The following is a 16,757-nucleotide window of genomic DNA, read 5'->3' as shown; positions in this document are numbered from 1 at the left end:
TTATATGCAAGATTCACGCCTGATCACGCCACAGGAGATTATCTAGGTTGGGCTTCGCTAAGTCATTGGGATTGTTGTGTCATTGACCTTATCACGCACAACACACTTTGCACATAAGGATCCCATTCATCTACCGTCCTCGGCATGTCTATAACTTCCACAACAATACAACTCTTTCAGAACTCTAAAAACCTCTTTGCGTCAAGCACTTTCCCCTTTTGTTTCAAGCCACCGTATATTCGTATAATGGTCATGCCTGACCGAACCCCTCTATGCAAAGAGGACATTCCTTGTTCCGGCTCGTTCTCAGCCTCTACTGCGTCAAGAATATTAGGACTAGGCTGACCATTGCCAACCCTCCAAGTGCCCCAAGCGCTCCATACAATGCTTTCTCCATGCTGTCGCCAACATTCTTACAATGAGCTTTAAGCGCTGTCTCCTTGGGATGGGGAAAACACCACAAGCATTCGTTCCTGGTATTTCCTGGTAACCTCATAAATTCGATTGAAGTGAGGTTACACGTCGTGTTAAGCCACTTGGGATCATGGCAGACATTATCCATGCACCATCCATGAGGAGAGAAGAACCGCTTTAGAAATCCCATTTTCTTTTCGTCTTGAGGCTGTTTTGCATCAGCTTGATCCGTCTGGTTTGCTTTGTCACTCCCCAACCGGAATTTGGGATCAGCATCTTTTCCAGGGATTGATATTGCTGTTTGAGAACGGTTCCATGGTATTGTAAGTCCTGTGGTTTGAATGTCAAATTTAAGTTTGGAGTCTTCCGAGCCATCGTTTCTGAGTTCTTGAGGCACCGTCGGAACTAGATAAAATCCAGGCATGTAGATGGGGATGCAATTTGTATTGTCGATGCAAGATTGCAGCCCCGAGCTCTTCAGCCCATTCGAATAGCTACTCGCGGCTGTGGGCGGTATGTCGACGGCTTCAAAAGTTGTACGTATAGTCTCGTTGGAGTGTGGCAACGAATGCATCGTAGGTTTACCATGTAAGCCTTGGGACTGATCGTTAAGCGAAATGGATTGCTGACTCAATCCTTTGCCCATGGATTGCGAGGATGTGAGAGCCACGACAGAAGTCTTCGCCAAGGCTTTGAGAAGCCCCATAAGACGCCTTGCTGATACCATGATGAGTCGACTTTAAAGCTCCAATGAAGTTCAAAGCCGTGGTTGCGCTTCACGCTGTTCCTGTATTGATATTCAAGAACGCGTCCACAGATTAGGATGACAGCTAAAGTCTGCTATATTGCACCCGTAAGGCACTTCAAGTTTGAAGTAAGCCTGCAACCTTCAGTTTTCATGCGTCGCAATCATGAAATAGGCTGGCAGTCTGTACCAATTGAGATAAGGAGCGATCACTGCTGAGCCTAGGGATGCATGAAGGGCTATTGATTAGAATATTATCCAATGATACCCATCGAAGGCGTAGATTCGTGGTCCTCTGAGTCGACACGGGAAATTTGGTATTGCTGGACTGCGAACGTTTTGCTTAACGGAAGTCGCGATGGACGCTAGAGTTATCGCATGAAATTGTGTCGGTGTGCCAGTCGAATTTTCTGACAAGGCGAAATTTGATCCATGCTGTCTCCGATCTGGGCAAGGAGTATATTGAGGTAGCATCATGTATTGAGTGCAAGGCACGCGTCTACCGCGAGACCGACCCTAGCCATCCTTGTCAGCCTGAACGGGCGAGCACCGGAGCATCTACTGTACCTGCCCTGCTTCACTCTTACAACGTCGTCTATAACATCCTTATCAAGGTTTGGGAACATCCCAGCCAGAGTTCTAGTGGCACGCATCAGCGCGATACATGTGTACAGTATCTGGTCGCTTACTCAACCACGTTATTGTGCTCTGCCTGTTGTATTCGCTGCGCCTCAGCTGCTTCAGCACTGGCTTGTCGAGCAGCTGCATCCTCTGCCCTTAGAGTTTTTGACTGGCTCAGGCTCGTCTGCTCAGCCGCTGAAAACTGCGGACTCGGCCGCTCGTGCTCTTCACTATGACGGGGTGGTTGGAACATTGCAGGCGAAAGCCGACGTGGTGGTTGTGGTGGGGCTTGGGGCTTGGGGTTGACTTTATTAGAAGACTCATCAGTCAAAATCTTTCCTAAGCTCGAGAGTGGGCGTTGGATCGTTTTTAGAAGTCCATTCATGGGGTTTTTCTCTTCGACTGGTTGGCCATTGCCAGCCAAGTTGCTGTTGCCAGAAACTCTTGGCGACCGGCTTTCTGCCTCAATGGAATTTCTAGCTACTTGAGGCTGGCTGATCGTGCCTTTTTCGGAGATCTGGACATGATTTGTGGGCTGGAAAGTTAGCGTATTCGGCACAGATGCTTGCTGATGACGCTCGGTGATGACTGAGACTGCTTCCTCTACTCTCTTCTCGAATTCTTCGTCTGAGACTGTCAGGGACGTCCTATCCAGGTTCTCAATAAATTGAATTGCCCCCATCTTGTACACGTCAGCTTGGGACCTTCACTCAACATCTACACTTACCAGTGAGGAAAGATAGTAACCAGCTTCTCCACCAAGTTTGTCTTGGTTGCGGAATCGAAGAATGTATTGCACGTTTGAGACAAGATGCTCCGGGTTTGCATGAAGTACAACAAAAATGAGTAGTGGTACAAAGGCATCCGCAGATGTATCGGAAGATTGGGAATTGCGAAGTAATCCTTCATAGATCAGCAGTGTCCTATGACCAGACTCCATTCAATATCGAACTTACCAAAAATGACCTTACAGCAATTAAGCACACATATTATTTTATCTCGAGGGGCTCGGTAATTCTTAATTTTCAAAAGCTCTGCTGTAGGTTAGTATGTCCATCGTGGACATCTTTTGGTAGGAAATACCTTGTTGCGCAAGATCAAGAAGACGCTTTCCGCTAGGCCCAACGGATTTGATATCAAGATGTTCTTCCTGGACCCAGCTGTAAATACTGACCTTCTGGCTCAAGATGTCATCGCGCTCAATATCTTCTTGATGTTGACCTCGTCTGCCATGTCCCAGCAGCTTCTCCAGGTCCTTCTTTTTGCCTTTGCCTACGGAAGTGGCTGTAGGGGCGATGGCGGGGGAGAAGGTCTGGGAATACAATCTGTTCATAACAAGTTTTTCCATCCCTTCTCTTGCATTATCAAATTCTGCATCAGAGACGCCTCTCCACACCTCACACTGTGCCATCTTATTGGCAATGAATGCTAGAAAGTCTTGGATAAATTTTACTTGTTCATGCGCCATCCATTGCTTTTTGCCGAATTCAGTGAGAAAAGATCGTAGATATCTAGCCACTGGATCCGCTGATCGATGGCGTAGCTGCTCCAAAAAACGATGGAAGTCAAAGGGGAGATCTGGTTCAGGATCAGGTGTTGGCGGCAACGCCTTGGGCAACGAAAGGGTGGAAGATGCGTTGGTTCCAGTCATCTGCAAGCCTGCATTCTGCGGCAGACTCGACACACGTGTTGGCATTACCAATTCTGAAGTATTTGATTCTTCTGAATTGGGTATTGTGAGCGGGCGATCTGTGGGACTTGCTAACGATTCCGCTTCATCCAATCCTGGAATGAGAGGTTCTAGACTTGATCCCCGGGGCGGATGCTGTACTGAGCTATCTGTAGTCATTCCATTCGCTCTTCCCGTATGTATTTTACCATCTTTGGCCTCGAATCCATCTGCATCTCCGAATTGGTCCATGATGTTCTGGATTTCTGGTGTGGGACCGCTTTCCTCTGGGGCTTCGACTGGACTGTCATGAGCACGCGAAGGCGAAGACATACGAGGAGTCTTTGGGGTTGGATCTAGATAGATCTCTGGCTTGCTATCTTCTGTTGGCGGATCTTCGCTGTTCGTGGTGGTGGAGGGCCCAGACGACATTTTGGCCGGCTCTACTTGCAGCTCGCGGAAATCCTTTGCTAGTGTGTTCCACCGTTGTAGCTCGGCGTGTGATGTATCCTCACTTTTTGATGTGCCTATCTTGGGCGACTCAGTATTTACTGAGCCACCTCCATCTTCAACAACGTCTTGTAGTCCTCCTTCGACATCTCTTGCTGTCTCCGAATCCAAGCCAGTACTGTCTGCTATTCCTGCCTGGGCACTTTGTCCACTTGCGTTACCAAACGACTTGCTGGCCGGGTCGTGGAACGCGTTGGTTGTGATGGTAGCATGCGCTGCATCCATGATGTGAATCTCTTGACACTGAACTCGAGCGAAGCTGGGCGGCTCTTTTGCTAAGCAACCGTTCTCTCCGATCTAGACATCTCTGTGAACGAGCGATAACGAAGTCTCCACGTCATTTAGGATGGAATATAGAGTGATACTCTGTAAAGCACACACAATGGCTGGAATCTGAGACGCTGCACCTGACCCTGCAATATCGAAAGCTAAAGCAGTCTTTAGCTCACACCTCGCCCGGGCCGCGCCTCTCCCGCTAGTAAATGCCACCCTTTTGGGCCTCTAGGCATTACGAGATTGCTTGAAGCAGACATTTGCCCCTGATTGTGTTCTACCAGACATGGTATGTGTGGGATCTTCCTTTCTTGTGGTCGTCCACCTGCCACCCATCCTTCCGTCACTCTTCTGGAATATTTAACGAAAAGAGGCCCAGATAGTCTTCAGACGTCTTCAATAACCCTTCAAAGTGAAGAATGTCCGTGCACGTTGAATGCAGTATCAAGCGTGCTCGCCATTCGTGGGACTGCGATCACCGAGCAGCCAATCAAGGAACATGATCCACAATCATCTTTCCTCCTATGGAATGGCGAGGCGTGGAAGTACGACGCTGAATTAGTGCAAACGAATGACGCAGAGTTCATAGGTAGACATCTATTTGCGGCCGTAAGGTCTGCAGATGCTTCTACTCATTCACGATGCAATGCATCAAATCCTGTCTTTCACACTGTGGTGGCTGTATTGAGTAGAGTATCTGGTCCCTACGCCTTCGTTTTCTACGACAGTTCTAACCGACTCCTCTTCTATGGGCGAGATTGCTTGGGAAGGCGGTCACTGTTGACGAGACGGCCTTCTCATGGCCTCCTAGAGCTTTCGAGCGTCTCTGATGGTAGTAAGGACATGGACTTTCATGAGGTGGAAGCAGATGGTATTTACGTTGTCGATCTTGCTCCAGGCGCTCGGGTCAAATCAGCAAACGATAAGAATCAGGTGGGACTGCTGCCAGCTTTGCATATATCCTGGCCTTATGATGAGTCTCTGAACTTAGTAGGCAACCAAGAAGTAAGCACTCTCGAAGCTCTCGGGCCGAATGTCTGATTGCCCAAAATAGTCACCCTTTCCAACTCTCAACAAGGAGCCGCCCTTCAATGCAATTTTAGACCTTGATTCTCCGGCCGTCGAAGATCTCTTCAGACACCTGCGTACATCTATTACAATCCGACTGTCCTCGATTCCGGTAACTGATCTTATGGGAATTCCTCGGCAACAAATAGCAATTCTATTCTCTGGCGGCCTTGACTGTACGCTAATTGCACGCATCGCTCATGATGTACTTCCTTCTCAAATTGAAATCGACCTTCTCAATGTGGCATTCGAGAACCCCAGGGTAGTTGAAGCAGCTAACAAATCTGACAGTGCAACGTCCAATTCCTACTCGGTTTATGAGCGTTGTCCGGATCGCCTGACTGGACGCTCGTCTTACGAGGAGTTGCGCAAAGTCTGCCCATCTCGAAAGTGGCGCTTTGTCGCAATCAACATACCATACTCAGAGACCTTCTCTCACAGATCTACAGTACTGACGTTGCTTCTACCACATAACACTGAAATGGATCTATCGATAGGCTACGCCCTTTACTTTGCAAGCCGAGGCTGCGGGCTTATCGCGACAGAACATGGCTCAGACGTCTTCTTCACCACACCTGCCAAAGTCCTTCTTTCTGGTTTGGGAGCTGACGAACTATTTGGTGGTTATCAACGACATGCGACTGCATATGATCGACGCGGCCATTCAGGCCTCGCTGACGAATTGGAGCTTGATTTTAAAAGGATTGGCAAGCGCAATCTAGGTAGGGATGACCGCATCATTTCACACTGGGGGAAGGAGGTCAGGTACCCCTACTTGGATGAAGATGTGGTAACATGGGCTCTGAAAGCACCCATCTCTCACAAATGCGGCTTTGGGCAGGATCGCGGAGCAAAACCCTCGTTGGACCCTAGTAAGAAGATTCTGCGGCTTCTTGCCTGGCAACTTGGAGTTCGCGTTGCCGCGGGCGAGAAGAAGCGAGCCATACAATTTGGTGCGAGGACCGCTAGAATGGAGACAGGAAAGAAGAAAGGCACCCAGCTGGTATCGGAGGAGCACTAGGTAGTACAGCAATGGGCGATGATGATGATCAGATACTACTGAGTGACTGCAAACCGCAACAGCGATGCTTACCACCGATAGCTGTTCTCACGGGTTTTGGTTCCATGAGAGGCGAAGCAGTGAAACAGCGAGTCAAGGACGTATATACAGCACCGTGATGTAGTAAAGGCAAGTCTGAGCTCTCGCGACTCATATATCAATTCTACCTCCAATTCAAAAGGATCGCGTTCTTGCGCAGTAGATCCAGTCACAGCTACGTAGACTTCTGTCTGCCGTCCTCACAGGGAGGGTGATTAAGGTTCGTAAGGGTCACAAAAGCTTGTCTAAGGTTTGCGGCTTGACGCAGTTACCCGCATGAAAAACAACCAATTTCCATTATCCCGCGACTGCATCGTGTTGACAATACTACACTCATCCTACGTCCTGAGAGTACGAAGTTGCATGCATACTCAGTCTGCACACATGTATATCTACACGTCTGGTGCGCACAAAGACCTGGAAGAAGCACGTTCGATATTTTCATAGCGGCCCACAGACTACCAGCCGCTCAAGTGGAATTCGGACACTCACAATGACGAAGAAGAAAAGCAGCAATGGAGACGGTTCCAAAACTTGTAATGGGCACCTCAAGTCAACTGAGGTAGTCTCGCCGGACTCATCACATTCCATGAATGCCGATAGCGCTGGGTCGGCGAAGGGACAGAAGCCTGCAAGTTCTTCATTGATCATCTGTCGCAACAAGCATTGGAGATGTATTTGTCCTCGCATCTGAGCTTTCTCAATCTAATACCGTTACAGATATATCCTGCTTTCATGGACCATGGCTTCAATTGCCCATAGAAATATTAGAGTCCATGGCTTACGCCAACTACAATTGTCCACGTCCTCGGCCGATTGATCCTGCCATCTTCTTCGATATGGTTAAAATACGTCAGCTGATCGACGACGCCACAGATCTTTCAATCAGGGCAGCCAACGGTACTGCCTCTGGGGGTTCTCATAATTCTGACAGTGGGCTTTACGGGAGCGCAGCAGCGTTAGGCTTTGGCGGTATAGGGGGGACAAATATCAAATTGAGTCGGGAACGCAAACATCGGATGCGGGATCTGGCGACGCGCAAGCTGTCGCAGGCATATTACTTAGAAGAGATCGCAGCCAGTGTAGCTACAATGCAGGGCACATCATCTCTGGAGGATGTCGCCAATCTTGTGTTACAGCGAAACCCAGAAGATAGTCATGCCAAATACGTGCATTTCTTTCATGAGAAGATTCCGTCACGAATGCTCGCTCAATGTACAAGTCTTCAGGCACTCGATGAAGTGATAGAGGATCAACCTTTGGAGGCAGCACCGTTGAGAACAAGAGCTGTTACCAAGCTGTTCATGGAGGAATATCAGAGCGCTCTAGAAGATCTTACGGCAGCCCTCCGAATCTACCGCAATGTTGCGCCGTTACACGGCTGGAAAACTCGCCCCGCCGAGCATTCGACGGTCGTGGGGCATGTACAGGGTCGTAGAAGGCAGGATCCAGACAGAGCAGCGATAAAAAAGGATGTAGAGCGATTGAGTAGCCTTGAGCCTCAATTACTCTTTCATCGCGGTGGCGTATATCTGACACTCGCATGTCAAAGGATCCACGTCGCACTTGATACGCCTCTGCAAAACAATACAAATGGCACTCATGGTGGTAATGGAGAGAGACTTCAAACAGAATTGGATGAGCGTCAGATTGAGGCACAGAGGTCTGTGAAGATCAATGCCAAACGCGCTTTAAAAGACTATCTCGAATTCCTGTCTCATTTGGAATATACAGCTCTATCAACAGTGGACTCTTTCGACAGCTTATCGGGTCAGCACAAAACGCGCTCTTCGCATGAAAGCGCTGCCATCTCTGCGGACGGTGGGCTTGGTGAAGAATCAGAGACACAGCTGTCGTCAGTTCGAGACCCCTCCACCTTCAAGTATAGAGATCAGTCTGATGTGCAACTAAGCGCCAGGCCTGATTTAAACCCACACCAACCACAGTCGACTTTCCGTCAAAGCAAAGTGTACTCAGCTTCTGAACTCTTTTCGATTTCGTTACCAGCAGACATTCCGCCCTATCCATCGACAGAGAAAGCGCCCGTCACCCGCAAAGCAGCGGCGCAACAAGTGAAAGAGGATATGTTCCGCCCTCCAATCGAGGACGAGGAGCTTTTGACGTACCACCCATTGGTGGTCGAAGTACTTCACGCTGTTCTCCTCTGCCATTCGCTCATTCAGACTCCACCAAAGCAAATACTCCGCCACGCTCATATGGTAGCTCGGCTTGCTCGAATCTGTGAAGGATACCCTATCTTTCTCACAGCAAGGTCGCCAAGTCGTTCAGACTGGATTCAGATCCTACAGAAGACGGCGAATTGGATCGACCTCGGCCAGTCATGGGAGAATCTCTGTTCTCCACCGCCCTTGCCAAATCAAAATGGTGCAGTCTCACATCAAAAGACACCAGAGGAAATGAGAGAACAGCGAAGGCACGAAGCGATTCTTGAAGCTCTAGCTGATGAAAGGGTACACGATGAGGCGAGCTTCCAGGCCGCGATGAGGGCGAATACTCAAGAGTCCGAAACCTCAAACCAAAATCCGACGTTCCACAGTGAGTCCGAGGACGACAGATGGTCGCAGCAGTACGCCAAAGAACATCCTTCAGGAAGCGGCAGAGCAGAGGCTGTGGCCAGATGGGTCAGAGAGGCTCCTCAGGTCTCGGTGGGAGGAGCTCGATCGAAACGCGGCACGAAGGGTAAGATCCAGAAATGCAGCATGAAGCAGTCATCAAGCAGGACGAGTCAATGCTCTGAACAGCCAGCTATAGAATCCTTGACTGTGACAGATGAGCCTACATTATGTACTGATAAATCAAAAGCTTGATTGGATCTCGCCTCTGCTTTCATAGCGGCTGTACTCCAAGTTTCTATTGACAAGTGCACCATGATCGCGCTTGCCGAACTTTAAGTCTTGCATTATGAAGGTCAAACCCGATACTTATTGATCCTGTGTAGACTAAGCTTGGCTTCATATCCACAGTCTTGATCTAAGCGAGATTTTCTATGCAGGACGTCGAAGATGTGAGTAAGGTGTACCCCGAATGAACAAGGGTTTCATGCACGATCTAATTATGTTTCCGAGTCAAAATATCAGACTTTGACAACATCAGGCTTTCATTGGCAGCAGTGCGCAATATCATCTTCGATCATCGAAGGATCACTAGACATGCAAGAAATCACACACCTTCGACATTTAGTCAAGTACTTGAACGCATCTCATCACCACATGCTTGCCTTAGGACTGCTGCTTATTCATTGAAGCCTGGCAGCCGCCGTGTCTTCTTCTTCGAGGATATATGAGTAACGAAACATTGAGAACATTCACACAACCCAGAGCCGGGCGCATTGCAGAAGAGAAACGGGGGCCTTGTCGCTTGGGGCGATCCCGAACCGTGTCGATGGAGTACTGAAGCCTCCCAAAGTGGAAGCGATCGTGCACGGCCGCAATTTTCGAGGGTTGCAACCTTGAATGTGTTACTCGAAGTCATCTGAAACATTTTGTCTCCGAGTGGGTTGAGCAGCGAGCATTTAGGCAAGCTTTCTGCACGTTCGAACAATAGTCCCCAGCCCACCCCTTCTCCAGGACGCTTATCGAGGGACCCTGAAGTCCTTGGCACGACAGCAATTCCAGTGTTCCGGGGCCTCTCAGCTGAGCAGTGTTCAAGCCATGGACCTCGAGCTCCCATCCATGCGGGAGCTTGTCACGCTCTGATTCGTTCGCTATGGCGCGATTTTGCTAAACTAGACGAATGCTTCCCAATTGACGTGTAATGGATCGATGGAGTGCATAGACCAGCCTCTTGTGGCCTCAAGAAGGAACACCTGTGAGGAATGAGTGCACCATCACGCGGAGGTAAGAATCCGACTATTCTTCCCATAGATGTGATATGTATGCAGGATACTGATAAGAGGCTTTGAGGGTACAACGTCCACTTGCGACTGTTGGAGTAACACTAAGTATCCGACTAAGCAACTGCATTGACGTGGCTAGCTGGACCGTTGCATGGACCCAGGTCTAGACTTCTGTCGCACGGGATGGACCCCTGTTGACTGCGTCGGCTAAAATATGCAAGTCAACGTGGAAACTGCCCCATTGGGAACCAACCATTCCAATTCGGGTCGTGTGGCTTGTGGCGTACTTCAGAAGCTGACAGCCTTATTCTACCATCAATCAATACCGACCGCTAATGATCATGCTGGGTTGATTGATACACGGCTGTCAAGCTGCTTGTGGTAAACAAGAATTGGCAAGCTTCTGCCTTCGTGCGATTTGCCGACAGAGTGCCCTCCCGAACATAACATCCTAGAAGAACCGTAATATTACCGTCATAAACCAGTCACCATACGTGTCCTACCGGCCGTGCATCGATATCACTCAGAAAGCAGCTATCGAGATATTACAGCTTCAGATAACGATCTAGTGACCCACACGGCAACATGGACCATCCGTTCACTGGATATCAACCTGTATGCCTAGGGGCTTCTGGAACTCAATTGCTCCATCAATTGGTGCATGAATGGTTCCACTGAGTGTTGTGGCGTCGCCTTGACCATGGTTGCGGAAGCCTAGACCGTCGCTTGAACAGGCAGCCTTACCACTATCACGACCCTCCTACTTCCATTCAGCTAAGTCGGTGGCCAGCCACTTTTGGCCGTCTGGCGAGGCCCTCTAGAAACCTCTCCGCTTCAGTGTGACTACAAGCGCCATGTTCCGGCGTTTATTCTCCTTGTGGTAATAGTCACAGGCTAGTTCATGACAGTGAGCCATCTTGCGGCCGGTAGTACGCTCATTTTGCCCAGATGTCTGCCATCAATAACGCTGAATATGCAAGCCACACTCCCAAGGCTGGCTGGAAATATGCTCTTGGCATTCCAGAATGACAGTCCAGAGCTCTGTAGAACCTTATCATCACAGATCCCAAGGTTTCTAGACTTTGTAAAGACCCTCACCGCGTAGCTCTCGAAAGGCATAAAAGGATGGATGTTTCCAACGTCTTCTTCACTCAACTCAACCACAGAAAGCAGTTCAAGACTATAACAATTACCCGAAATATTGAATCCGCCTTTGATCTGAACTATCCCTTTAGCTCTGCCCAGTTCAACCCACTTTATTTAACAACAGTCCATCACCATGACGGAAGTTCTCAGTCAGCTCAAGGCATTTGAGGCCTCTAGAGACAATCTCATCGTCCGCACGGAGTCTGTCGAATCCGACTCTGAAGACGATGTAATCCGACCAGCGAATGACATTGTGCAATTCTATGAGCACCATGTTCGAATCATCACAAAACTTATCCGCCACGATCAAGCTCTTGACACCAAGAACAAATCGCTCCGCGACGAGAACTCAGATCTGACCAATCGCAATAAGGAATTGGCAAATAAACTGGAGGATTCCGAATTGAAATATAAAGAGCTCGAATTCAAGTACCAGAAGGCATTGAACGATTTGAAGAAGAAGGGGGATGAGCTTAAGAAAGAGGAACTTGCTCATAAGAAAGACCTTGAGACCTTGGAAGAAGTCCGGAAAGCTCTCAAAGATGAAAAGGAACACCATAAGGCAACGAAGCATGCCCTTGAAGAAGAAAAGCGAAAGCATAAGGAAGATGTGGAGACTTTGAAGAGAGTCCAGAACGCCCTAAACGAAGAGAAAGAACATCATCAGAAAACTAAAAATGCTCTCGAATTAGAAAAGCGAAAGCACAAGGCTGTCCAAAAAGCTCTCGATGATGAAAAGGAGCGCCATAAGGCAACTAAGCATGCCCTCGAAGAAGAAGAGCGAAAGCATAAGGATGACATTGAGACCTTGAAGGCAGTGCAGAAAAGACTCATCGAAGAAGAACAGTACCGTAAACAGGTTGAAGAAGAACTTCGAAAGGAGAGAGAGGCACATGAGAAAGACCTCGAAACGTTGAGGAAAGTCCAGAAGGCCCTCGAAGAAGAAAAGATCTACCACCAGCAAACCAGGGACCAACTCTCCGAACTCCAAGAGAAAATCGCCCCCCTCGAATGCAAGATCAAAGACCTCGAGGACGAACTCAAAGACGCCCGCCAAAACTACCAAGACGCCTCCAAGCGCGCCGACAAGAACCGCACCCTCCTCGACGAGGCGCACCAAGCCCTCCATGACGCCGAAGAGCGCGCACGCCGCCAAACCCAACGCGCCTGCGAACTCAAAGATAAGAACGACCAACTCCAGAAAGAAATCAACGACCTCCACCGAAAGATCGAGGAACTCCACAACCGCAAGAAATGGGTGCCGAAGCCAGGCCACACGCTCGGTAATGTCTACATTGACGCGATCATGTATGGTGGGAAGGTGTTTGATGATAAGAAGACAGTGGATACGTTCCTGCATCTTTTGAAGGATAAGGCGACATTTGATGTGCATAATCGGTTATTCAAGGAGGATCCGTGGCCTTTGCAGGAGAAGAGCTTGACGGTTGTTTTTAGTGTTGATGGGAAGGGGTTTCAGTATTTGAATGGGAAGGAGTGGGAGAAGGTGAAGTTTTCGTGGTGAGTTTGGTGATTGAGGATGGAAGGCGCCGGTATACTGGGGAGTTGAGATTGGGGTTCATTTTTATACCAGTGACGGAAATTGGTCGGAGGAGCATGGCAACGGCAGCATGGATGGGAATGGTGTAACGGCCTCCAAATATGACGGGTCACGAATTGTTCGATTACGTTGATGGATTTCTTTCGCTTTTCAGTCCGGGCATAAGTTAAATATTTACTTTAAGATTAGAATCTCAATGACAACTCACGGCTTTCTTCTGACACACCCCTCTTCTCCTCCTCGCTCTGTCAATCCAGTACAAGTCCCGATTATCCAGGGCCTGTTAGTCCCTTTTACCAACCTCCTAGGCGATCCGCAAGCAGCGAACAAACACTCGACTCGAACATAAACGACTTTCCCTTGTTTCAAATCAATGAACGACTGCAATTGCACCTCCAACACGATATGTCACGCGGGTAGCTATAAGGACAGCGCGCCACCACAGCCTCCCCCCCCCCCTCCCCTCCCTTCCCCTCCCAGCGGACATCGTAGTATCAGCTCCTTAAGGGAACCACCACCAGTAATTCATGCATGAGCAGACAGGAGAAGAAATGATCCGCAATAACAGCAGAAAAGCCAGACAAGATACACCAAGCACACGGGCTTTTACGGCATTTCTTCAGCGGGCTGCATGCTTTTTCCGTCTCATTATAGTTCGAATTAGTCTCCGCGAAGGCTCGAATAGAACGTGATGTCAGTTATGGGAAGATTTCATTTTGGCGTTAGCGATCGTGATGCGGGCACGGTTCTCACAGGGTGGAGTGAGTGAAGGTAGATGTAGGTGATTGTTCTTTGTTTTTTAGGCAGGCTTTGGGTTGCTCTTAGCGTGTTGTGACTGGCGGGCATTTCGTCGTTCTCGAAACAAGCACGTTGAGAGTAGTATAGCCAAACTTGCAGTTGCTGGGAAACCCCTATGCTTGAAATGTGTTAACATTCAATTTAAGTTCATGTTTGAAGCGATTGAATACGATATCAGATTAAGAATTAGCGATTCCAAACTAATTTCTGCTTTCGTGGGAAGAAACGATTAATATGACAGTAGTAGATTCAAGCCTGCAAAGTATAAGTCCTGGGGCTTGAAGCGGTCGTTTTCATGCATCGATGTCCTCCGAGAATATTCATTCGTAAGGATTTGTCGACGATTTCAACATAGCGTCACTTGCTTCGATGGCAAGCTTGGCCCAAATGTTCAGTGTAGAATAACTTTTGCCGCGACTGTCAAACTTGTTGTACTGATCAAGTCTCCACCTTACCGAACCCTTCATGATATCTCTCTCCCTTTTTTAGGAAGCACTCGATTCCACCACGCATAAATATCACCACCGTAGTCATCACCGTGCCCCCATCGGCCTTTGATACACTTCAAACGATCCACCACACAGAGCTTATCAACAAGCCTGCCTGCTGAAGTGTCGATTGTGCCGGTTCCAGTCTCATATCCCGTGAAGTCAAAGCTTGCGATACGGATCTCAATTGACGCGGTAGAAAGCCGTAAGAATGGATTTAGCCAAGGTGATTGGGTAGAAGAGCGCGGAGATAAGTGGCCTCCCTCGTCAATGTCCTGGAGATTGAAGCAAAGGACAATAGATTTGAGGGACATCGAAGGTACGCAAACCCGTAGAAATTCCCTCATGGAGAAGTAATAGAGGAGCGCCTGTTTGGGCGACGGTCCCTCCCACGGTTTCTCCGCTCCTTGAGGAGGTCTTAGACTCTTGATGCCCAAATCACGGATATGGTTTCTTGTTTGGGGACGAAGCGATGTGAGAAAGTGGATCGCGGTCATGAAGTTCTGCCAACGCATGTGAATGAAGAAACGATTCTTGGTGTAAAAAAATTCTGCGGCCTCCAGGTATATCACGAAGCACGTACGAAGAAGATTGACCGGCTGCTTTTGGTGAGAAGATAGCATGACTGCTCGTAGCTTAGTAGGTTGTCCGTTCCGATAGAAGGCTTCGAGGTCACGTTCAGCCACCTTTCGGAAATCATAAGGCTTCTTTCGATCGCCTAAGGTGCCGAACGCTAGATCGTGTTCATCGTCAATCATCCCACCACCGAATTCGGGCTCAACCGGGCCTAGTATGTCTTCAATATGGTAGGTGGCGTCCTTTGTAAGGACAAGCTCGTATATCATATCTCGGATTTCTCTAGGCATGCCAAGAAGGGCTGGTTTGTATGTCTCACGTAGGTTATGTATACAATCATTCAAAAACTCCGGTCGCCACTCGGCACCAACGGGCATCTTTTCATGCCTTTCGCTAAAAATGGACCCCCTCCGATACTCGACAGCGAACCATCTAATGAAGGGAGAAGGGTAGAGGGTCTGCATCCAAATGCATTTGGCATGGCTTCTAGGCTCCGCAAAAGTAGGACGTGGAGCATTGTGCAAATCATAGTGGGCCTTTTCCCAGTGCATGAGGAGGTGCATGTATTTCCTCGTCATGAAGTTGCATCTTGCGCATAAGTATCCTTCGACAGGATCGGCCAGCCAGCTTCGGACATCGGTGCTATCCGCAAGCCTGAAACGGGGGTCTCGTATGGTCCGTGAGCCGTACTCGGTGAGAAGGGCTTCACGCTCCCTTCCGGAAACCCCGTGGATTCGAAGGTGCCATCCTAGGTCTCTCACCGCGTGCTTGTGGGACCTGCAAATTAGAACATTATAATTTGAGTCGTAGTACAGCATTGCATCCGGAATATTTACTGCTCAGACCTGAGTCTAGTGATTCCGACCTTGAGCAGGACGGCAAGAGGCAAGGCCGCTGTAAGCTTTTGCAGCAATGATATTTGAAAGCCTTGTATCCCGTAGCTCATGCTATGCTAACACATATACCAAGAATGCAGAGTGTTAGTCTGCGGCTATGCCGGAAGGTGAAATAAGTCTTTGGACACTCCACCCGTTTTGGAAGGCACGAGTCGGGTTGCACCCCGATCCGTACGCTCATCCCTGGGGCAGCTATTCTGGCAAGAACGAATTGTGCAACCGATAGTTTGCTTCCACATTTATTGTACAAGCTGAAATCTGAGATCAACGAACCTTCAATGCTAGGTTACAATTTCCGAGCTCTTCTTTGGAGCATGGCACCCGTCACATGTCTCATCGTGACAACCTATGCAATTGAAAGCCTGATACGTAAGCTTATTGCTATTTTGGATGGTAAGAGAGTACTGCAGCGTCCTTGGTAATGCCCACACTAAACTTCGGAGGAGGCCCTATTCGTCTCTTGGCTCCCCTCAGCTCTGTTCGACGGAGTCTTCGTTGTTGTCCCCTTTTCGTCTTGCATAGAAGGACCGGGTGGGTCAGGCTTCCACCACCACATCGGATATTGCCTCTGAATATTGTTGACGATCAAAGCACTCACCAAGATCATGGTGGTGCTCAAAAGGACCACGGGTAGATAGTACCAACCCATTGCGTAAATCATATCATCAGTTGCAACCAGTAGGGCCGTTGCGCCAGCGGGCGGATGAGTAGTTCCAGTCACAGCCATGACAGTTATTGCGGTCGCAGTCGACAAGGATCCAGCAAGCCAACGCAGCCAATTGAAGCGATTGGTGGTCGGTAGGAGGCGAAGAAGCTTCGTTACGCAAAGCCCGGACAAGGCAGAAAGAAAATGGCCGCCAATCAGGTTACGCGGTTGAGAAAGCGGAGTTTCGATGTCGCCATAGCAGAGGACTGCTGATGCACCCTAGTTTCTAGTAAGTGGTGCATTCAATGGAGAGAACTCGAGAATATTGCAAAACAGTGGCAGAATCCGGCATTTGGGCGAGTCTTACAAGTGAAGCGACAATAATCGGAGCATG

General features: G+C 48.9%; 7 protein-coding genes across 7 annotated transcripts; 3 read left to right on the top strand and 4 right to left on the bottom strand.

Moving 5' to 3' along the window:
* Positions 1-313: 313 nt before the first annotated feature.
* Positions 314-1,141, bottom strand: KY384_002211 (uncharacterized protein; the record flags this gene model as incomplete). The annotated part of the gene is made up of 1 exon (XM_044810737.1): positions 314-1,141. One exon carries the CDS (start codon positions 1,139-1,141, stop codon positions 314-316), a length of 828 nt encoding a protein of 275 aa, XP_044672711.1.
* A 703-nt stretch (positions 1,142-1,844) lies between these two features.
* KY384_002210 (uncharacterized protein) lies at positions 1,845-2,462 on the bottom strand (the record flags this gene model as incomplete). The annotated part of the gene is made up of 1 exon (XM_044810736.1): positions 1,845-2,462. The coding sequence occupies one exon, from the start codon at positions 2,460-2,462 to the stop codon at positions 1,845-1,847; it is 618 nt and encodes a 205-aa protein (XP_044672710.1).
* A 24-nt stretch (positions 2,463-2,486) lies between these two features.
* On the bottom strand, positions 2,487-4,184 carry KY384_002209 (uncharacterized protein; the record flags this gene model as incomplete). The annotated part of the gene is made up of 2 exons (XM_044810735.1): positions 2,487-2,683; positions 2,864-4,184. 2 exons carry the CDS (start codon positions 4,182-4,184, stop codon positions 2,487-2,489), a joined length of 1,518 nt encoding a protein of 505 aa, XP_044672709.1.
* Positions 4,185-5,075: 891 nt separating this feature from the next.
* On the top strand, positions 5,076-6,321 carry KY384_002208 (uncharacterized protein; the record flags this gene model as incomplete). The annotated part of the gene is made up of 2 exons (XM_044810734.1): positions 5,076-5,237; positions 5,287-6,321. The coding sequence occupies 2 exons, from the start codon at positions 5,076-5,078 to the stop codon at positions 6,319-6,321; spliced, it is 1,197 nt and encodes a 398-aa protein (XP_044672708.1).
* An 854-nt stretch (positions 6,322-7,175) lies between these two features.
* On the top strand, positions 7,176-9,227 carry KY384_002207 (uncharacterized protein; the record flags this gene model as incomplete). Its single annotated transcript, XM_044810733.1, has 1 exon — positions 7,176-9,227. The coding sequence occupies one exon, from the start codon at positions 7,176-7,178 to the stop codon at positions 9,225-9,227; it is 2,052 nt and encodes a 683-aa protein (XP_044672707.1).
* Positions 9,228-11,534: 2,307 nt separating this feature from the next.
* KY384_002206 (uncharacterized protein) lies at positions 11,535-12,923 on the top strand (the record flags this gene model as incomplete). The annotated part of the gene is made up of 1 exon (XM_044810732.1): positions 11,535-12,923. One exon carries the CDS (start codon positions 11,535-11,537, stop codon positions 12,921-12,923), a length of 1,389 nt encoding a protein of 462 aa, XP_044672706.1.
* A 1,297-nt stretch (positions 12,924-14,220) lies between these two features.
* On the bottom strand, positions 14,221-15,639 carry KY384_002205 (uncharacterized protein; the record flags this gene model as incomplete). Its single annotated transcript, XM_044810731.1, has 1 exon — positions 14,221-15,639. One exon carries the CDS (start codon positions 15,637-15,639, stop codon positions 14,221-14,223), a length of 1,419 nt encoding a protein of 472 aa, XP_044672705.1.
* Positions 15,640-16,757: the final 1,118 nt, after the last annotated feature.

The sequence above is a fragment of the Bacidia gigantensis genome (genome assembly GCF_019456465.1).
Source record: "Bacidia gigantensis strain McMullin 20006 chromosome Unknown contig_134, whole genome shotgun sequence".
Classification (NCBI taxonomy): Eukaryota; Fungi; Ascomycota; class Lecanoromycetes; order Lecanorales; family Ramalinaceae; genus Bacidia; species Bacidia gigantensis.
This window is presented reverse-complemented; position numbering and strand designations above follow the sequence as displayed.